This window comes from Sardina pilchardus, chromosome 14, assembly GCF_963854185.1.
Source record: "Sardina pilchardus chromosome 14, fSarPil1.1, whole genome shotgun sequence".
NCBI classification, from domain to species: Eukaryota; Metazoa; Chordata; class Actinopteri; order Clupeiformes; family Clupeidae; genus Sardina; species Sardina pilchardus.
The window spans coordinates 17,977,050-17,999,985 of NC_085007.1; the positions used below are offsets into that span (position 1 = coordinate 17,977,050).

A 22,936-nucleotide genomic window follows, 5' to 3' on the forward strand; every position below is an offset into this window, starting at 1 on the left:
TGAAACATGAGAGGTATGTATCAACTCGTCATAGTTAAGGGAATAACATAGTTTAATATGAAAAAACGGTGAAGTGTTCCTTTAACTTTTAACATTCGAGCATTGTAAATACCACTTACCATTTTCTCTTAGCATAAGTGTGTCCTTGGGGTCACCCAGAGCTTCCCTCCAACTGCATAGGCTGCCAAGGGATAGTAATGATTCAGGTCATTGATTTCAACAATAACCACTTCACTATAGTCACTGTACTCAACTTGACAAAACCTATAGTGCTCAAAGTACCATGCTGTGAGTCTCACTCAAATAAATACATGTAACCTAAATTAGATACCACAAAACATCACTACCTAATACCACTTGATATATTGTCACAATGTAGGCTATCACTTACATATCACCATATAGGGGAGACTGGCCCTGAAGTAAAGGATATATGACAAATGGAAGTCGCTAAATGCATAAATGTACCTGACTAAAAATCAACACTTTTTCCATAGCAATAACTAAAATATATCTTCAAGACAAGTATTAATGGAAGAGTAGCAGCTAGGCTAATCTAGTCTTGTTCAGGCTAGCTGATAGTCTACATAAAAAGACGTCTGCAACTAGCCTAGTTAAACAAGAATTGTTATCTCATTTAACAACTTGCAGTCATGGTGGCGCAACGATGATACATTACGTGAACCAATAAATTATGTAGTAGCCTAGTTGGTGGCATGGCTGAAACGTTTCAACTACTCTGTTTAACTATGTTATTTAGAGAGACTGCTAGCTAAAGCCCAACTATAACGTCATTGAAATGCTAGCACTGACTGACTAGCAGAAGTGGTTTCTCACGGTAAAAAGCACCTTTTAGTTTAGATGAATTTCATGAAACCTAACAAGGTTATTCAAAATCACTTCATAACTAGAATACAATATCAAAAAAAGTTACTTACATTTCCAAGCTCAAGCGTGCTTCACAAAGTCTTCCATGCAAGTCTTGCTGATAAAAACAGAACCGTTTGCCTTGTGTCGACGAGAGAACGAACCCCTTCAAATATCTATGGGAAACCCCGTGTAGTCAATCATTTGGCACCACAGCCTGGGAACTTGATATTCCAAGTTCAGTTTACTCACAAATGCATGTTTGGAAACATTTGTGTGTCAAACTGTTGATGTAACATGTTTTTCTTTATTCTTATATGGTAATTAGATTTTTACATAGTAATGATTCAGAAAATCATTTAAACTGGATAAAGCACATTTTTATTTTTTACAGTGTGGGTTTCATCAGGTCCTTTTCCACATTTGTATTAATCAAGCACCATGCAGTCTGCATTCATAATCTAGGTGCTTGACCTTACACCTCTAGAAAGGGACCTAATGAGACCCATGAATAGATCCTTTCAATCTGATTTCGGTTGAAATGTCCAGAACCAATACTCAATGTGTTTTTCTGTTCCTTTGGCCGGAAATACAGTAACACATTTTCTTTGGAAAAAGCAAAGTAATTTGATAGTAGTCAGGTTTCTTTACTTGGAAATAGAGTATTTTTTGTCTTACTGTGTATTCTCTCTGCAGATGACTTTCGGTATTGTATGCAAATATAGAAGCCAATGAAAGACAGAGGAGCTTTAGGTGTTGAGCTAACAATGTATCGAAAATGTGTTATGTTTATATGTATAATGTCATATGTGGTTATAATGTTGCTTTAGAGTGCTTTAGAGATGTGTTTATGACGTTTTGATATTTGAGGCAGTTTGCATTTTGTGTGAGCAATTCTGGGTTTTGTGTATAGAATTTTGACAAACAGACACAGAGACAACAGAGTTTTGAAAATGTTTTTGGTGCTTCACTTTCTTCGGCACCTCAGCATAAGGTTAGGCCCACCCCCTTTTTGTGCCACCATTTAGGTTGAAATTGGCCTTGATATCTGAAAGGCATGCAATAATATGAAATAAAAAGGATTGATACTCCTGTATTACAATTTTTCTCGATTACAAACATTTTCTGAAAGCATGCCTCATACTCTCCGAACTCTCCTGCAAAATGAAACTTTACATTCAAAACTAGAAAAGCACTCCGAAAGTGCAGACCTCCGCCAAGCAAAAACATAACTGCCTTCTGGATCCAGACGGTGATATAGATCACTCCCAAAATGTAGTAGTTTCCTCCTTGGGTCATTTCAGACCTTTCCGGAAAATGTATATGTTGTAAAATATTTCAGAATATTGTTTTTATACTCAGAACACAATAATTGTAAAACTGATTGACAGGTGTTTGCCTGTGATGAGTCAATGTGCATAGTAGGGCATTTAACTTTAGAATTTGAATGGCAGTGTTCCTTGTGGAAATAAAAGATTTCCCTCATGAAAATTGTGCCAAATGCAGATAATTGTGTGCAGTGCTTTGAAAAAAAGTGTTTTAGAACTACAATCTGAGTGTAAAGCAGTAGCAGAACTGGTTCAGGCTTATGCATGAGTTGTCATTGTGTCAAAAACTAGAAAAACTGTAACACAAAACGAACGAGCTTATTTTGAATGTGTAATAAGAGGAAAGTACCGGTATTTCTGTTTGGAAAGGGGAGTCATTTTTTAAAAAAAAATGAGTTGCCAGGAAAGTTGCTACACCTGAAAGTGTTAGTTCAGGACAGTTGCCTTCTTGAGTGTTCGTAATTTGTTACCACCTGTAATCTACACCAACGCAGAAGTAACCGCGCTTTTCGCTCTTGACAACGACCTTGTTTTTAATTTTACAATCCAGCTGGTCAATAAAATTATTATCTACAAGTCTGCAATTATGGAGTGAAGCTTGTCGGTCACTGTCACGTGGGTGAGGTCCCTCACTTCCTGTTTTAACATCACATGATCTTTAGAATAGCCAATAGTAGTGTAGATTTGAGGAAATACATTATACACCCATCTACCCTACTGAACCAGAAACTGCCGCATGTTTGGTAGTGCTTTACTTCAAGCTCCATTCATGACCTCCGAGGTAGGCGACAACTTTTTTTCTAATTGCTAAAAAGTCTAAATGCAGCACCTTCACATGCGACGCTGGTTATGAAGAAGTGCATTTGGCTGTCATCAGAAATGTACAGTTGTCACAATTCAAAGCAGTATCTCGTTAAGTCTGTTGCCCTTGTTTGTGATGACTTGTGTGAGAGGTGTATTTTATGGTCACCGTTTTTGCCCGTTTCTGTCCGATTAGGTGTCAGTGCTCTACTTCGCCAAAGGTGCTGAACTAACGGGGCTCAAGTCAGAGACCGTCAAACTTCCGTCTGAATTGACCACTCTTCAGCTGTGGCAAGAACTTGAGAGGAGGCATCCAAAGTAGGGTTATCTGCATAATATATGTATTTGTGATGTGCTTTCATTGTATGCATGTAAATTACATTTGTTGTTATTCTTTTTCACGACAGACTGTGCGTATTGCGCGAGCAGGTGGTGCTGGCAGTGCGCCAAGAGTACGTGGATTTGGGTGACCAGACTGTCAGTTTACGCGACGGGGACGAGGTGGCAGTCATCCCACCCCTTAGCGGGGGTTGATCACCGAGCCCAGGTCCGGATGCCATCGTGCAACATTTCAATGTTTCTGATGTAACCTGATGCTTTTACAAAATGTTGGACATACCCAAACGTATCTTCTTTACGCAACAAAGCGCAAAGATTTACTGTGCTAATGTGCTTCGTTACAATACAACGTTAAGTTGAAATCTTTCAGGTAAATTCCTCTGCAAAGTTTCCTCTGAGGTCTACAACCGAAAACATGTCATCTTCCTTCAGAACTGTGAGGTGACTTTATTGTCGTACATTTACAGGGATGTCTGAGGATGTGAACAGTCCACGTGACCTCATCAAACTCACACATGAAAAACTCTCATCTGATGATGTGTCCACCTCTATCACCTGTCCATCTTGTGGAGCCATATCTATGTTCATTGGTGAGGAGAGATCGACATGTTTTTCAGTCTTCACATCACACAATTACCAGTTGTACTGTGCCGAATCTGTGGAGGCATGTTTGGAATGAGTGTACCCATCACAGCTCCTCTTAAAGGTGCTGCTGCTCGGAGCGATGTTACACAGTTTCTAAGCTAAAACATTTTTGTTGCGTAGGCTACAGCAAACATTACCTCACCACCCACTAACTGGCCATGCCCTGAATACACTATTTAAAAAAAAAAATATAAGATCCACAAACAGCAACCAGCCAATCACTGACAAGACGTGTTTAGGAGAGTTTAGGGAGGGAGTAGAGAGCTAGTTCTGTGTTTTGTTTGAATGCCAATAGAAGTGTTGTTATCCAATATCGTTTAGAGTGCCTTTAAGCATACAAATATAAATTCAGTGGAACCTAACTGAAATGACAGGCATAGTGCAGAGTCACACAAAGTTTGTTTGTGTGTGTGTGTGTGTGTGGGGGGGGTGTGTGTGTTAAGCTAGCTTTAGTTAAACTACAGACTTTGTACATTTAAATGAGGGCCCTGTATTTGTTTTTTGTTTCCCCAAAGGAACTACAAGAGACAATTTTGAAGGTAAGAAGGTGATACAGCTGGAGTACGAAGCCTACACCCCCATGGCTGAGTCGGAGATGAAGAAGATTTGCACCAGCATCAGAGCCAAGTGGCCCACAGTAAGGCACATCTGTATCCAGCACAGATTGGGGTCAGCTTCTTTTCAGACATGACAGATCTGTCTCTTTCTGTCTTCTCATATGTGTCATTTATTACCTTGTTGGTGAATAGTGATTTCTAATGTCGGATGTCATTTGTTGTTTGCAGTGTTGTCCCTGTGACAGAAGCCAGTGTGATTGTGGGGATTTCATCGCCACACAGAGTTGACTCTTTGGAGGCGGTGAGGTTCTGCATCGACACCCTCAAGGCCTCTGTGCCCATTTGGAAAAAGGTTGGTTTCTACTATATACCGTAATAATGTTTCGTTTGGTTATACTAAGCCTAACCCTAACTCTTGAGTGTCTCAATTTGTTGTCACTGACTGTACATATCTTAAAGCAACACTAAAGAGTTTTTCATACCTTAAAATAATGTTTCCAGAAATAATTTCAGCGGATCATCAACTCGTAATAGGGTGAACGGCGCTTCTGCTTTCACTTCACCGCCTTCTATCGGCTATAGCCGCACTATGTAACTTTACCAGATTGGGTAGTATACCTGTAGTTCGATGAAACGAGACATAAGAAACTACAAATTATACTTGCTTCGATGTCGCAATACACCACACTTTCATAAAATCATGCAACATACCCGTAATTTCCCGACTATTAGCCGTGGCTTATACATTGATTTTGCTAAATTTCTTCAGTTGTGAGGTTAATACAAGGAGGCAGTTAATATGGTGTTAATATGGTTATGTTTCTTTTAACTTGCATATAACACTGTCCTGCGGCTTATACACAATGCGGCTTATATGCGGGAAATTACTGTACTCTACCTTGTCTGTGGACATCGTTATTTTCTGGATAAACAAATAGTCTGGATAAACAAATAGTGTATGTGACAGAACAAAAGTGCTATCTTTAGAAGCATATTCAAAATATGCTCACATGTGTAGGTAGCATTGATGAGGATAGAATTCGCCTTCCAGCGGTGCTTCCAAAACACCGTACAAATTGTTGAAGCCGGAAAGCAAAATCAATTGGCCTCATGTGACTTAGAATAGTCTTGTGATTCTGGTCTTTTTCTTGTGTGAGAGAAAGAAAGCATTTCATATAGGAATCAAGAGACACGCCAGACCGCTGCCTTTGTCTGACCCTTCAACTCTGGAATAGGGTCACCAAGCACACTACATGTGCTAATAGCTGTTTTACTACTATTTCCATTTTATTATAGTGAAATGTTGTCCACATTAATCATAATATTTGTTTTATGGGAGCTTTGTGGATATGTATTCAGCTTGATATTTGTCATTGTTGTCCAAACAGTCATGCTTTTTTACATGTATTACTGGAACTTTAAGAGGCAAATGTATTTAGTTTCATATTTTTCACTGCTGAGTCCATATCCATGTTTTTACTAGCCTCGAAACCCATAACTTGTTATTCAATCACTTGTAAAACTTTAGCAAACACGTTAAACATTGAATCATTTTTTTTGTTGTCGTAGGAGGTCTATGAAACTGAAGAGGCCAGCTGGAAACAGAACAAGGAGTGTTTGTGGTCAGTTGCTGGGAAGAAATAGGGAATGTATGTACAACCCACAAGATTCACACTGGAATATATTTGTTATGCCATTTCGATTTACATACTGAACTGGTTCACACCTCAATCTGTTTTTAATGAAATACAACAGACTTGGCTTTAATGCAGTAGCATTATGTCAGAACTATATTGAATAGTGTTATGACAAATTTGTCATCAGACTAATCTATGTTATCTAAGTTAATGAATGAAATACTTACAATCATTACAATACAATACTGACAATGTATTGACAATATTCTTTGTAAGTTCACTGACTGGGGTGCCTTAATTGAATAAAGATATCAATATTTTAACACAGTTGAAGTCAAAACCCATTACTAGGTTGTACATGTTAATAAGTAACATAACATTTGGGCCACATAAAAATATCAGTATTTGTAACTGACATCCTGGTTTAAGAACATGATCAACGCAATACCCTCCACTCTTACTTGTGTTTCCAAATTACATTTTTATTTTTAGGTAAAACAGTGAAAGGACGCATGCACTTTCATGTAGTGTACACATTTGATCAATTAGCTAAGTAAACATATAAAATATTTGTTTTAAATTATAAAAATGTATTTGAAAAAATGCCTGAGAAATCCATGCCAGCATAGTGATCTCTCTAGTTGTCTGGATTTTCATGCCACTTAAGTGAATATCCTTTCCTCCCATCTTAAGTTCCTGAGCCATTAGTCACATATTAACCCATTCCTTATGGAGACAATCTGGTTGAACAATCATTCCTCTCCGCAGGCCTCCCATGGTGTCTGACCAGAACACACGACTGCTTTTCAAAAGAAGCCCACGTTGTGTTGGCTGCGCAGATGGGTTAAGGGGGCTCTTGTAGTAGCCCTAGTTCTTCATGGGGGAGGACTTTGTTCTCCTGGTGTGTTCTTGTGCGAGGGCTTCAGTCAGTCTCTTTTTTACCATCCGTCGTACTCAGCTGTTTGTGCTTCCTCTTGAAGAAACCAAGCTGGTGAAACACAGACCATATAATTCATACCACAATGTTCTTAAGTTACCAACTGGATTCCAGACAAATTCAAAGATGCTTAAAAAAAAGCAAGACATGGCCTCATTACCAAAGCCTGTCACAGGAACATCGCAAACCACAGACTAACTATCCTTCAGACAGGAACTTGGATAAGTGTTCATAAAGTAGAGGGACGTCTTCCCTTTTCCAGGCAATAACTTACCGTCCACAGTGTCAATGTTACAATTGCCAGAAGAAGAAGACCACCAAGCACACTTCCGACGATTACAATGAAGGGTATGTCCCCTTTCCCTCCAGATCTGATGATGGTCACGTTCACCTTAGTGGAGAGAATTAGCAAAGGTCAATACAGTGTTTCACAGATGATCCACTGACAAACAACACATCTACTCATTACTCTCAGACCTGAGTATACAGCAAAGTAACATCAAGTGAAAGCAGACGGTTGATAAGCGGTGTTCTAAAGAATGCTTGATTGAAGTTATGCGAGTGTTGCAAACTATTTGTTTCTCAGCAAGAGCCCCGATGGAATGGTAACAAATAAATGTAAAGAGACATGTCATGGAGTTTATGTATTTTTTTGTTTTGGCAAGTAGCCATATAATAAGCGGGATTATGTATATGGAAAATAAGTCTCGACAGGGCGAACCGGATCCCAACGCGAAGAGCCGTTTAATAAATTGTAATATTTATACATGTAAGTTAATGATAGTCTCACAGGGCTTCACATGACTACGTTATTTATACACTGCCAAGTATATAGGCAGATAGGCTATTGAAATTCACTTCTGAACATGTACCAGCCGCGGTCCTTCCTACAGTTTACTCCCAGATTGACAAGAGCACCATTCAACTTTCCTGAACTTTCACCACTGAACTTTTCACAGCCTATTTGTTAGCCCCTCTTTGACAAAGCGTTGGACTTGTTTAGAACTTTCAGACTCTGTTAGTGTCTCGTTGCTCCAGCTCACCCATAAAACAAGATTTCCCTACAGTCACATAGACATTTACTGTACAAATCCCCCAAGGTTGTATAAAAGATATATCCAGTCATTCAGATGTGTAAAATATGTGCTGTACTGTAGGAGTATGTCACCCTAGTCAGAGATGCTTGCTGGTGTACCTTGCAGTGTTTGTCCGTAATCACCAGTAGATCTGGCACGTCAGTCTCAATATCGGCACTCACACTCAGAGACAAGGCCTCAAAGGATGCCTGTAAGCAGGAGAACAACACAAGCATCTGTTAGACCAATGTGTATTGGTGCACCTGTGGAGGTTTGGATACAGACACATCTAACTCCCCACAAATGGCTGGATTTAAATGCCAATTAAAAAATGACAATTGAAATGTTAAATAATACCAGCATATTGTGGGCTGCCAATTATGAAAATATTTGAGAGAAACAAAATGTTTGACATTAGATTATTACATTCTGTGTAAGATTTACATACTAAAGCAAAGGTACTGTTCCATATCCGCGTTGTAACGTTTACTAAATAGTGGCTCTTGATGGCAATGTCTTTGAGAACACACGTCATGGTCTGGCATTGTGAGGTATTGCAGTTCTGTAAAAGGAAAAAAATGTTGAGGTAAATATCTTATCATACATAACAAAACATCTGTATGTATTAACATTTGTGATCATTTTGTCATATCATAGCTATTACATAGCTTTTCTAATTCCCACACATGAACGATCTCTTCATCTCCATCTCCAACAAATACTCTTTACCACTTCATTACCACTTATTTGTTAGCGAGTTTGAAGTGGATAGGACTCACTCCTCTGATATACCAGTGTGATTGCTAATAAACAATCTGCTTGATTTCCTCCCACATACAAACACAGAGATATACAAACACACACCAGGCTACCAATGCCCTTAAATGACTCCTTGATGAAGGTGGGTGAACGGAGATGTCTGCCTTTCTTCAGTGCCTTGAGAACCCTGTTCGCATCACAGCTCACACTGCTAGACTGAGGGGAATGAAAAATGGAAAACATGACAGAGAGGAAAAACAAATTGTTGACTGTAGTAGAGATGATAATTTTAAACACACACCACCATTCAAGCGCCAAGGAACATGATTAATATTACAGAGATAGAAATTTGCCAACATTACAGTACTGATGTGTGGGCTGCCTGCTTCCATTCAGAATATAGCGCCTGTTTCCCATTCATTGATGGCTTAAGCCTAATCCTTGACTAAATAGCTTCACACTAGGACTTCATATTCTTTGAGTTCTCTTTTAGTTTAGGACTATTCCATGTGCATGAAACTGGCCCATAATAGCACACTGTTGTGTTCCTACTTAGGCTAATATAATGTGTGTTAAGTATTAATGTTATACTCCGTATCATAGTTAAAAGTAAAAGTTGGGGGCAACTGGCTACAGCACGGTACCACTTTTTGGACCAAGTTCCCTTGATCTGAATAAAGGCAAAAAGCCTAACATTTATTTAATTTACTTTAAAAAAAGAAAAGAAAAGCAAACATTGACTGGTTATTAGCCGATGCTTGTAGCCAAAGCTCAAACGTAGGCCATTCGATTGTCAGGCGGTGACATTACCACTGCTCCACCATGCCCACAGAAACACACACTGCACTTACAGAGGCAGAATTGGGACATTCATATTTCCAGAAACATTGTTTTTTCACAGGGCCAAAAGTTAATCATGATGCATGAGCTGTGGCACTTTCTCTTAATATGTTTATCGAATAACTTACGGGTGCTGTCGTCACTCCAGTCAGATAGAGTAAAGGGTTTCCCAGAAATGTTTTGATTGGCAGAGAGATTGTGAGATAGGCCAGACTAACTGGGAAGTTCCCTGTAGAAACCTTTTGGAAGCAACCACACAAAAACACTATTATTCAGCTTCCTTTACTTCCTATAGGCACCTTTTACATACAAAACAATGGAGCAGATCAACATGAAATACAGTATTTTGAGTTGACTATATATCTCACTAGTCTTCCTCAAAAACCTTATTATTGAGAAAATGGTTATATTTGTATAAATTACTGGCAAAGCAACATCCCTTACCTTTAGCATAAAGTTAAATTCTGGGCCAATGTCCTCATAACTTCTTATTTCAGTTCTAACTTGGTAAGTTTTGTCAACCATGTAAAAAGACGTATCAGCTTCCCTGATTAGAAGAAAGAAAGAAAAATGGCCGGTTAGAATCTTGCGTTTCACTATTTAATACGGGGGCATCCATGGCCTACTGGACTTGTGACTGAGGGGTGGCATGTTTGATCCCTGACTGGCAGGGAAAATGTGGGTGGGGGGAGTGATTGAACAGTGCTCTCCCATATCCACGAATGAGCTGCCATTGAGCGCACTCCCAACTGCTCCCCAGTCGCCGGATCAGCTGCTGCCTCCACTCCAGGCGTGTATGAAAGCTCAAAATAAGTGTGTGTTCGTAGTGAGCTCACTACTCCAATTGTGTGTGTGTTTGTGCGTATGAGTGTACACTACCCCCAGATGGCTAAAATGCAGAGGACACCTTTCTTACAGGGCAATAAAGTATAACGTAGCATGACTAAGACCAGCTCAATGGTGTTTTTTGCCCCCCAACGGCACCTTCCAGGCAGCACAGCCTAAAAGGCACTACCTTTACGCTATTCCTAACCCTAACCCCCTCAACCCTCATCCTATCCCCTAAACTGAGGGGAGTAGTGCCTTGAAGGCAGCGCTGCTAACCCCCTCAACCCTCATCCTACCCCTAAACTGACGGGAGTAGTGCCTTGAAGGCAGCGCTGCCTGGAAGGCACCATTGAGGGCAAATAATACCAAAGACCACTAAGACCAGCCTGTTTTTGCTGGAGACTGCATCTTCAATAATTGTGTGAATGACTGGTCATCAAAAATCCCGATACTGTTTGTCACCATACCTTGTTAAAATGATCTCAGAGTTATACTGCACAGGGATGGACTGATGAACCATATTATCTGTAGGGTTCTCCTCTTCGCTATCACTGTAATAGGTTAAACAGGACAACAATGAAAAGGCCCTTGATTATTCAGTTAGTTTTCACTAACTATTAGCAACGTACACTAACTTAAAGTGACTGCTTGTAACTGTAGTGCAGAGATGGAAGAATCAGCGCACCTTTGGGCTTCAAAGGTTACTTGGGCCTCCCTCAGAAGTTGATCAGTATTAAAATCGAAAATCATCTCGAAAGTCACCTATTCATAACAGCAGTTGGAGTTAGACCAAAGAATGCAAACACACACACACACACACACACACACACACACACACACACACACATACACACATGCATGCTCGCACAAAAAGTGAGAGACACACACACACAGGCACACACAAACACCTAATGTTAGACTCACCGTCTGATCTTTCATGAGGACATGGCTGCCCACCTGACAGGACAGGTTTCGGAATTCTCCAGTAGATGTGCATTTCACCTCAGTGACATTATTCTAAAATCACACAAGTACACACAATAATAACAACAACAACAATAACAACAACAAAAACAGCAACAACAATAATTCATCAAATAAAATGGAAGACCTAGTATTACAGTACATGCTGTACTATCTGACATCACATGTTACAAAATGAGATACATACAGGCTGTGTGATTGTGGCATAGAAGAGGTTCTTAGAAAACGCGGCCGAGACTCTGGCATTGTACGCATTCTGCTTCTTATTGGTGACTGATACCATGAAAGACAGTCGTCTGTTCTTCTGACTGACCAACATGGGAGAGGAGCTGAAACATGGAGAGACATATAATTTCCACAGCCACAGGTTCGAGTCACCATACACTAGACAGTACACCAAACACATACAGCGTAACACACAGGTTTCTACCTTGACTGCTCTCCACTCTTCCTCACTCTCAACTGTAAATCACTCACACACACATCATCTGTGCCACAGTCTTTTGAAAATGGAATCTGGAAAAAAAGCCAGAAGCAATCATATCAGGGACCGTTTCCCAGACATGGATTAAGCCTGGTCCGAGAATAAAAGAAAACTTCAATGTCAATTAAGATTTCTGCTAAAAAGAGCTTTAAGTGTAGGACTAGGCTTAATCCATTTTATAGAAGACATACCATTGTGTTTTGTAGATCATTTTATCTCTGATCAAACTCACGAAAACGAGTCTTATTTTAGCATACTCATAAAACATATTATCCAACCGACGTCAGATTTTAATGATGCTGCTGTTGTTCTGTGTTCAAGTTGACACTCACAAAGAAGTCCCATGCTGTTGTACTGAAGACATCTAAAACTGGGTTGGAATCTGGTGCTTGGAGAGCGATGTCTACTCGTAAAGCAAACGAATTCATCAAGTCAGATGAATCCTGCAGGACAGAGACAAAATAAAGTACATTAATCTGTTTTATTAAACAAATCAGTTTATTAAGCGGTTCAAGAGGACTCTATTAAAACATATAAAAACACAGAAACATAGCACAGATAATCATTTCTTAAGTTAAAAAAAAGAATACTACCAGTAACTCACCTGCACATAAACTATGTGGTCCACACACAGTTGCTGTGTGCTGATGCTTATGTCTTTCTGTACAGTGCGCTCAGAGTTACTGAACTGGCCTCTGGAGCTGACTCTGGAAGACTGCAGGTCCGCATCCAAGGTGATTGTGTAGGTTATGGCTTCAAAAATATGTATTATTCAATTAAATATTTGATTGAAATATTTATAAATATGAATATTAATATTAAAATGATTAATTATACATATTCAATATTTCATTTATAAATATTCAATTTGTTTGTTAAAAGGCTTTGATAAGTTCTAGGAATTAAAGGTATCACAAACAGAAGATTATGAAATACATACAAATTGTAAATATGAAAGACAAAGTTTGCGTCATTTTTTTTTTTTTAGTTTTGAATTCTCTGGTGGTGTCCTACCTGCTGGTCCCATAGTGGCAGCGGGCCGGAGCTGGGCCGTGAAGCACACCTTAGCCGTGAAGCAGGATGCCGTCCTGCCCCGTAAAGAACAGGTTTTGTTCAGGATGCTGATATACTCTGGTATACTGGAGACCTCAGCAGCGACCACAACTACTCCTCGAGACCTACCATCACACAAATAGTCAGTCATCTCATCTGAATCACAGTCATGGTTATGAGTGTAAGGCTAGGAACAGTATGGCATAGTCATTTCACAAATGTGCGAAGAATGAGTTTTTCTCTAGTATTTCTCTAACTATCTAGACTGCCGAACAGAATGATATTGCTTACTTTGCGATCTATTTGGGATTGTTTTAAAAATATATATGTTTAATGGGTACTAACACAAGACGGATGCTACAGTTGGCAGACAGTGAAGGCACACATTCTGTAATGTTCCCATGTCAATCAAATTAGCTCTTTGACCGCTGGGAAAGGCATATCAGTACAATTGCAGGCATATCAGCTTGGAATGCCTTGGCATTCTGGCTATCTTAGATTGTGTCATCGCTTGTTTCACACACATCACTCCAGAGTGGTCTAGGATTCGTTTGACATGAGAAAAAGCATTTCACAGCGATACACCATCTTTACAGCTCAGAGATAATGGATCAGATCTGAGACATGGATTTGAGCCAGAGACACGATAGCACTTTTAGAACGAAACAGAGAGCCTTGTAAATCACTAGCAAGTGAATCACTTAAAGAGCCATTTGGCCAGACTTACCAGAGCTGCACCACCTTCCCATAAGACCCCACTGAGATGTCTGGGATGGCGTCTCCATTCAGGTCTCCACTGCCATCTAGAGAGCGTCCAAAGTACTGCAGCGCAGGGTCCACCTTCAATCCCGTAATTCTCTAAAATAACCAAAATGATGGGGCAAGTCTTAGAGCTGGGGCATTCTGTTTGTTGACTCTAGTGAGCAGCTTACTAATGAGATATTTCAAGAAATCATTATTTGTAAAGTATGTGTGTTGGGCTGAGTTAGGATTTTGCTCTATTTGAAAAAAAAAAAGAGTTTTGGTGTATGACAAAAATAATGAGTGCATACAATTGACATAACATGGTACGCCAACCTGCGAATGTTGCAGTCGGACAGTGGTCTTATCTCCAAAATAGACGTAAATGACTCCATGGCTGTTGTCCTCCAGAGGTGCTCCCACCACAACGTCACTGAAGCCGTCCAGGTTGAGGTCCGGTACTGCAGAGATGGCCATCCCAAATCGGGCATTCTCCACAGCTGAAGGACCGACTAGGAAGCCCTGGTCACTCAGAATCCCCTGTCATGATTTGGATGCAGGTATGGTTGAAATGGTCCATTGGCAAATGGAAATATTTCATTGATTTCATTAACAATTCGGTAGCAATCTAGAAATCTAGAAATTGACCAAGTGTCTGACAGTGCATAAGTATTGCTTTTATTTAACAGAAGCTTCTAAAAAACAGTGTTCTACATTTAGATTGTTACAGACCTCTTTACTCACGTTGGTGATGGAGAAGACGTAGACCTTCCCCGTCTCCTTCTTGTCCTCACTCATAAACATGGGAGCTCCCACCAGCAGCACGTCAGTCACGCCATCTCTATTCACATCCAGTGGACACATCACACTGCCAAAGTAGGAGCCCACCTACAAAAGAACACACCACCACTGGTATTCAGTCTGTGACCTGTACTGTATATCAGTTTTTTAGCATTGTGCAATTTCTGAAGATGGGTTTTCGAACCTAACTATCAACCCAAAACAACTGTATCCTAACCCTAATCTTCCAACCCCATCTCTAAACCTAACCATAACCTCAAAGTTATTGCCATAAACTTATTCGTAAATCTAACTTTGCCCCAAACAGATGACTTTAATGTGTAATACTCACCCACAAACCTATCTTTAACCCCAAACGAATGTCCCTCACCTACTGTAACACCTTCCCATTAACCTTACTGCAGCAATCCCTCTAAACTCTCCTTGTCATAGACACCAACCCACAATCCCAATCCTGAATAGTTCCTGCTTCTATTCACCCCACATCAACATACTGTACATTACACTGCACATTTGAAAGATTATGCTCCCTTACTTTGATACCAGTACACCAACAGCCAACTACAGTTACCCAAACCATACAACCCAGAACCTTTTCAAATGGATACCGTGAAGAAGAAGTCCCTAACAGACCATTCTGTGGTTTTTAACTGTGAATACTACATCAAGAAATTCCCCAAAATCTTCCCCTTCAACCATATAGCCAAAATACTATAATACACAACTCCAGCGTGTCAGTTTAAACTACTGTAAATATATCAAGAATCATTGAGAGGCCTACACATGTTTATATCCAGTGTCTGAAACAAAATAGGCATTGTGCACAGGGAGTGTTATTAACAACAGCAGTTAGTGCTATCACCTGAGTGCCCCTCTGGGTGTCTATGATGGAGGCCTGTGCTGAGCTGTCCAGTGTGTAGACCACCACCAGGCCAGAGTGGTTCGCCCGTGGGGCTCCAGCAACAAAGTACTCCGTGCTGCCGTGACTCAGCGATGTCACTGAGTAGCCTGAGGGAGCAAACAAAGTACTGGTTTCAGCTGTGATTTACACTAGACAATTCAAATCTCCAACGGCCACTCTGGTTTGTAGATGATGACAATTTGTGCATTTCATTAGACTACGAACCAATGTAGGAACTGTGATTTTTGCTCTCCAGGATGCTCTCAAAAGCTTTCTCAGGCAAAACATCAGATGTCTGACCCTTTTGATGAACAACTGTTCCACTCCAACCATACGCTCCTACTGCTCCCAACATCACTACTCCCTACAAACGCCACAACAATAAACACATACAAAATATAACATAACATAACATATGCAGAAATGGAAAAAATAACATGGTTCACTGATAATTTCAATATAAAGGGTATCTAGTATTCTATAATTCGGGGTACATTTCATGTGTAAATAACAGCATAACTCTGTCAACTGTTATCATTTATGTAATCCAGTGACACCATAGAAGATAACAGAGTTGACACTTTCATAATAGCCTCAAACTACAGTAGTTACCATATGGCATGTAATTTCATACATTTTAATCATATGAAATTTTTTTATGACCGAGAGATTCACTCCGATATCAAAATAATGGAGTTGATTGTAAGTGTATCCTCAACATTTTCTGAAAATTAGTATTTACATTCCTCACTCTATCTGAAATATCCTACCAGAGGAAGTGACATCTCAGTACAGGTGCCATGCTTCATAGTAAAAAAATCATCGGGGCTTTTATATGGTTTTATAACTGATAACAAAGTCGACTAAAACATTGAAATGGATTAAAAGAATATTTTTTTATTTCACATAATGCATAAAATAGACAGGGGCAGACTAATTAAAGCTGTGATCAAGTGCTTGAGTGCTTCTGGGTGTTTGGTTTCCTTTTAAACCAGCTCAGTTGCAGCACTAATAAATCAAGGTGACTGAGAGGTTGAGAGTAGAAAGGAGATTTGAGAAATAGGAGAAGTGACACATTGACACCTCTTTGCTGGTCTGATGAGCGCTAAAACCAACTTGTGCAAACTCCATCTGAAAGTCTTCATCTTTGCCAACTCCTGCAGTTAAAAGGCACAAGACACATTTCACACCCATGAAACCAAATCAATAAGTGAACTTTAGTACTGACTCACATAAAACCAAACCTTAAGATTAAGCGTGGCCTATAACAGCAGAACCAGACCTGTATCATGAACGCATACCCTCTATATTGAAAATGCGATCTCCCAGAGTTCCTGCGATCTCAAGGAGAGCTTCCTCAGCCGCCACGTGGAAGTAGTGGCGCTCCGTCGGAATGCTGGCTATGGACTCCATCTCCGTGATTAGAACTTTGGGATCTATATTGTTCCTGTTGTAGTAGCCGAGGACCTGAAGTAAGAACAATTCAATGTAAGCAGACAGAGGCAGGTTTGAAGACTGAAACATGGTAAGACATTTATTAGCTATAACAACAGGTTCAATACTATGGCTGGAGGTCAGCATGACTACCACTTAGGGCGGCAGCCCGACTGACCTCCTGCGCTGTGTGTTCTCTATGCATTTAAGGCGTTGTACCTTCTCTTGATTGTGTCAAGATTGAAGAAAGCAAAAAGTCACAAGGGCAGTTGGTTGACCAGGTTTTGGTGTGATCAAAGACGGGGGTCGTGACTAAAGCAATGATGAAATATTTCTACACACCTTTAAAGGCACAGTCACATGGGTCACACGGACTCTCCACAGACTTTCCATTAAGAACAAATGGAATATGACAGACTCACAGCGATACTGAAGCGGGTGATGCCCTGTTGTTCACATGCTGCCATCGCTTGATCTCGCATGACTTTATCATTAGACTCCCCGTCAGACACCACCACCATCACTTTAGTGGCTCCTGGGCGTCCTCCGTACTGTGGGAGGAAAGCATACTCACTGATACACACGCACGCATCCACACACACAAATATGCACACAAACACAGATAAACACACACACACACACACACACACACACACACACACACACACACACACACACTCTCCATAGTGAGAATGGGGAAAAGAATGAGAGAGAACATAGAAATATGAAACTACATAATCAAATGAAAGTTAAAATGACATAGCCTATATTACATACAAGTTATAATGACAATTAAGTAACGTTAAAGTACATACCTGGCAAACTGAATGGCTGAAAATGTATTGGTCTGGTCCCCCCTTTTCTGTGGCATGTTAGACACGGCAGCGAGCATGGACTCTTTACTTCCATAAGAGTTGAACCGGAACTCAAAAGATGTGTCAACAGAATACTGCATGACACTGACCTAAACACGACAAACGGCATTGTGATATTTTGAATCTTTACATTATCATTTAAAGAATAATTTTATTTAAAAAAACGTATACCTGAGTTTTATCGGGGCCGATTTCCACATTCTCTATGAGCTTCTTGAGGAAAGCAACAACTGGTGGCCAGGGGTATATGCTGTCGGACCCATCCAACACAACCATTATGTCCACTGGCCCACAGTCTGTTAATTAATGGGCAAAAATATCACTGTGACCATTACATCAGACTTCAAACGAGTAGCCTATATTAACATTGTATACTAGTAGCCAAAGTCTACTGTTATTGTGAGAACAAAAAAGAAAAGAAAATTATCTATATTACAATACCAGAACTTTTGTCCATAAAAGTAATTTTGTCATAGTAAGCTATAGTACACAAGTATGTGTGACAGAAATTAATGATAGTCCATAGTAGATCATTGCTAATTAATGTTTGTTAAAAGTACAAGTTCATCAGAGAAGAACAAAGCAATGGACCATAATACATGCAGGACAATAAATAAACACGCTTTTTGCCATTGTGCTTTGTGGCCCAGTAACAACATACGGCTCTTACTCAGATGGGCTGGAGAGAATGTTTGAAGTGGACCGAAATGGGCGCTGACTTCAGCACAGACTCCGGGGTAGAAGTAGTGACTCCCACACCTTTGGGCCCAAAGTGGCCCACACGTCTGAGGGGATCCACACACAACTCACTGTTAGTTTGGATTATAGTGTTTCAGGAAACTAGGGATGAACTAGGATGCTTGTGGTAGTGGACATTACCATAAACGTCTCGTTCGTGGGCTGAGTTAGTGTTGAGCCCAAGCTCATGTTGACATTAATGTTTTCCACACCAGAAATGGTTACTGAATCTGAAATGGGAAAGAGTTTATGCTCTTTGTTCAGCTAATCAAATGATAACACATTTGATTTGTACAGCACTTTTCAAGACACACAAAGAAAGGCACTATATGCAGTGTTACAAATGGTACTTTCAACTAAGCATAGAGTTAACCAAATAGGAATGTATTTTTCATTATGTGGGATTTGTTCAAATTTCATGTTCATTAATATACCAGTAGGCGTCATGTTACCTTGAAGATTCAGTCTCTCACAGTTGGATCCTGGGCCTGTGATATCACACTTGTAAATATCCCCTTTCCTATTATCAGGGGTTCCACTCCAGGGAGAACCCACCAACAGCCTAGAGGACCACACCAATAACACCCATATTATCTATATGTATGTAAAATTGATCTCAACGTTTTATTTAATTCATGTTAATCCATGTGTTTCATCCTGTCTCTAAACTTGAGTGTTTCAAGAAGACCTCACATTTGACAAAGTGAAAGAGATCTGCATTTTGTGAGTAAGTAGTGGGCCATGTCACTGTCAGCCTTGACATCCGGTTCAAAGAGGTTTCTGAGGCACGGGGGCATGTGGTTTAATTTAACTGAGACAGTGAGCTGTGACGTTGGTTTAATGATGCACTATTCCTGGGAAGAAAGAGGGGGAGTTCCTGGGGATTTCAGGACGTGACTGTATTCTCTTCCTCCTCACAGCACCCTGCTGAGTAAGAAGAAACAAACATCCCAAACCCTTTTGTGTTTCCATGATGGTATGCTACATCAAGGATCAGCTCGTTCCACTGGATCAGAGTCGCAGTGGCTATTAGACTCTTGGTTTTGTAAGGTGAAACAATGAAAATAGGGTCCCCAGATCACTGGTGTTTGTCAGTGTTATTAAAAAAAGATCACACATTGTTAGTCTTAAATGGTAATTGTATGAAGTGTGTGTGTGTGTGTGTGTGTGTGTGTGTGCGTGTGTGCGTGTGTGTGTGTGTGTGTGTGTGTGTGTGTGAGATTTGACCTCAACTGAAGGGCCTGAGTCACACAGTCGGCCTGAGAAATATATATACAGACCCAGCAGGACTCCCCCAGTTCAAAAGAGCTTAATTATTTTTAACTCTGCCTCTTCCTTGTGTGTAACAGCCACAGCACAATGCTGAGGGGAATGCATCCAAAAGCTAGACAAATAAACCCTGAATGTCCATCACACTAATTGACTACCTTGCTTTACTTTAGAATTTAGATTTTAGTAACACACACACACACACACACACACACACACACACACACACACACACACACACACGCACACACACAGAGGCCATACCATTTCCCTAGGTGATTGGTAAATTGCTGAACGGTGTAACCAAACTCCTCCACTGCAGGTCTAGAGAACACTTTGGCTCCTGACGTCCCCACATTGAAACTCTGGCAATGAGGAATCAATGAACCTGCAATAAAGACAAAGGTACAGTTAAACACACTTATACATTAAAAAGAAGAGCCCTAAGTTCAAATCTCATGTTTCGATCTTGGAAACATATAGTAAGGCCCTAATATTGGAAATCCATAAATACTGTTTATATTTTTATATTTTCCCAGAGAAGAGGCAATAAGTTTCAGCACCCTGGAGAGTGCAAATTCATCACTGCAATCAATATAATGAAGCTTTATTATCAACAGTTTAAGTTAATGAGGCTTAATCAAAGTATTTTTCACGAGGAACCAGTTTCCAGATCCTATAGGATGCTGTCACATGAAAAGTTGTTCAAGTCTGCATATTTACATACTTAGACTGACAGAGGAAAGGTATGACAGCATGGGATTTCATAAAGGTATATAAATGTATAAACATGTGTAAAGTTAAATTTGGGCATTGTGTGTTCTCTTTGAATAACTGACAAAATAGGCTAACAAAATCTTAGAACAGAATACGCTATTATTATTGTCATTGGACAGTAGCTGTCCAACAATTTTTTTTTTCCGCAACTCATCCTCAGAGGTACACAAATAAGATAACATCAAATGTTGTTTTCACATTTCACAGTTGTTTTCACATAAGGCCTTTATGTTCAGAATGAAGTGTGGGGGTTTGGGTGAGATTAAGCCCCTCAGCCTCACCACAATGACACCATGTCACTCATCCATTTTACCAGTAAATTCCCCTATAAGCCATTGTGGATTTGGGAAACAGCACCACAGCCAATACAAGGATACCATACCATAGGCAAAGTCTCCAAACACAGAAGCTTCACATAACAAAACATAAACATAAGATTGCATGAACAGAGAATTGTAGACACATGCTGAGCAGTTGCATATCGAAACCTTTTTGGTTGAGGTGAAGTGTGATTTGCAATGACCTCAACAAAGCATGCCATGCACACAGCCTCAAATGTATCAAATGCCTATAGGTATGCTCTGGCTGAAAATGTTTAAAGTTCAGAGGTGGCATTAGGTTTGCCATTCGCTGGTTACATATTTCAGATGTTGAGACTCTTTAGTTGTCTTCTTTGCACATTCTGACTGATTCTTTATTGATTCATTTAATTTGCATTTGTGTATTCAATTGGAGTCAGAGTCATCATGATTCTGTCTCTACTTGACCTTAATGTCATTAGGAGAACTCTCTATAAGCCAGTTCACTACCTTGCTTTACATTTTAGAGCAATGAAGAGAGAATACAACAAAGTATCAATTTACTGGTCGGGGTTAAGTTAACGTTGTGTTGCATATGATGTGAAGTCATATGGAATCAGAAGAACTGATACGTGCATTTGGTGTTAATTAAAATACTCCTACCTTGTATTAAAACCAACAAAATAAACTCCTTGGTAAAAAATACTTCCATGACAGTTGTTTTAATCAACAATTTTCAGTGACTAACAGCAGAGTCCACTCAGTCTGTGACACCTCTCTGGATCTGGCATCCATCTATTTTGACAACGCAGTCTAAATTAAACAAACCTCCCCCAAATCTCCGTCATCGAATCAGCTGGCATGCACTGAATTGTAGGCTATGCGAATTTCAGCGGTATAGATGACTTTGAGTTTTGGGAAAATACGTCAATCTACAAACACTTGTACGCTTACGGGAGCTTTCTCTGTCAAATATCTGACGTTTTCAACATCTAGGCAATTATCCAGCGCAACAAAGGCGCTCTAAGCGATATTACGCGGTTTCTAAACTATACATTTTTTTGTCACATACAGCTAGCATCATCTCACCATCCACTAGTTGCCTGTGTCCTGAATCTGTAAAAAAAAAAACGCGGTCGCTGTGGAGAGCCCATGCAGGTACCAAAAAAGGCCAAACCAACCTGAACCAACTTGGGGGGTATTCCGATAAGGAGGTTTCACAGACAATGGGATAACATATAAATGCTAGGTTGTCTGAACCTGTGAAGCTTGAATCCGAGCTGGTGGTTCCAAAACACCAGTTATGTATGAGTTCAATCAGCTCCATGTTAACCTTGAGTGGGGCGCGTCATGGCGAACTCATTGCGACATATACAGTACTGTATATGGGCTAGGCCTAGGTGCACTCCATTTAAGTTAGCATGGCATTCATTAAAATGAAAAGCATAGAGATTGGACTTAATACGTTAAATGAAAATGTATTACAGTACATTTAGTCGAGTTGTTAGGCTACAAGGTTTTGTAGCGCGGGGAAAAACGTTGGCGGCAGAAAAATGCATAGGCCTACAGAGTAATCAAAGTATCAAACATTGAAAACAATTTTAAAAGTCTTTATTGCAATGAAACACATTTCAGACTTCGAAATCATCCAGTGGTATGTAATGCCAGTGGTTTTACACCCATTTATTGTATTTACACCCATTTATTGTACAAAAAGTAAAAAAAGTTTCATACTGTAAACATCTTACACACTGAATTGTTAGTACCCCATACATTTTGTACTGAAAAAAACCCTACTGTTGAGTACTACAGTGATCTGTCATCTGGCAATCAAGATCAATTTCTTATTGAATAAAACTTAAATAAAGCTTAAATGAGTTGGACTGTCTCTGGATCTACATGTCACTGCACAAAAGACTACCCTGTTGGGTGCAATTGTACTCAATGTAGTGTTGTACATGAAATG

The 22,936-nt window shown here is 39.9% G+C and overlaps 2 protein-coding genes across 2 annotated transcripts; one reads left to right on the forward strand and one right to left on the reverse strand.

The window, feature by feature from the left end:
* Positions 1-3,404: 3,404 nt before the first annotated feature.
* LOC134101224 (molybdopterin synthase catalytic subunit) lies at positions 3,405-6,516 on the forward strand. Its single transcript, XM_062554820.1, has 5 exons — positions 3,405-3,543; positions 3,803-3,925; positions 4,496-4,649; positions 4,766-4,889; positions 6,107-6,516. The coding sequence occupies exons 2-5, from the start codon at positions 3,805-3,807 to the stop codon at positions 6,179-6,181; spliced, it is 474 nt and encodes a 157-aa protein (XP_062410804.1). The 5' UTR covers positions 3,405-3,543; positions 3,803-3,804; the 3' UTR covers positions 6,182-6,516.
* Positions 6,517-6,785: 269 nt separating this feature from the next.
* On the reverse strand, positions 6,786-22,322 carry LOC134101277 (integrin alpha-2-like). The gene is made up of 30 exons (XM_062554878.1): positions 22,304-22,322; positions 20,159-20,282; positions 19,078-19,187; positions 18,767-18,855; positions 18,549-18,672; positions 18,059-18,183; positions 17,828-17,976; positions 17,435-17,585; positions 16,874-17,045; positions 16,662-16,732; positions 15,804-15,942; positions 15,540-15,685; positions 14,621-14,764; positions 14,213-14,416; positions 13,863-13,993; positions 13,097-13,260; positions 12,687-12,835; positions 12,415-12,525; positions 12,029-12,114; positions 11,786-11,927; positions 11,539-11,631; positions 11,300-11,376; positions 11,082-11,165; positions 10,231-10,333; positions 9,915-10,025; positions 9,052-9,162; positions 8,636-8,749; positions 8,307-8,396; positions 7,386-7,502; positions 6,786-7,162 (listed from the first exon to the last, which is right to left on the reverse strand). Exons 1-30 carry the CDS (start codon positions 22,320-22,322, stop codon positions 7,097-7,099), a joined length of 3,516 nt encoding a protein of 1,171 aa, XP_062410862.1. The 3' UTR covers positions 6,786-7,096.
* Between the last annotated feature and the right edge of the window lie 614 nt (positions 22,323-22,936).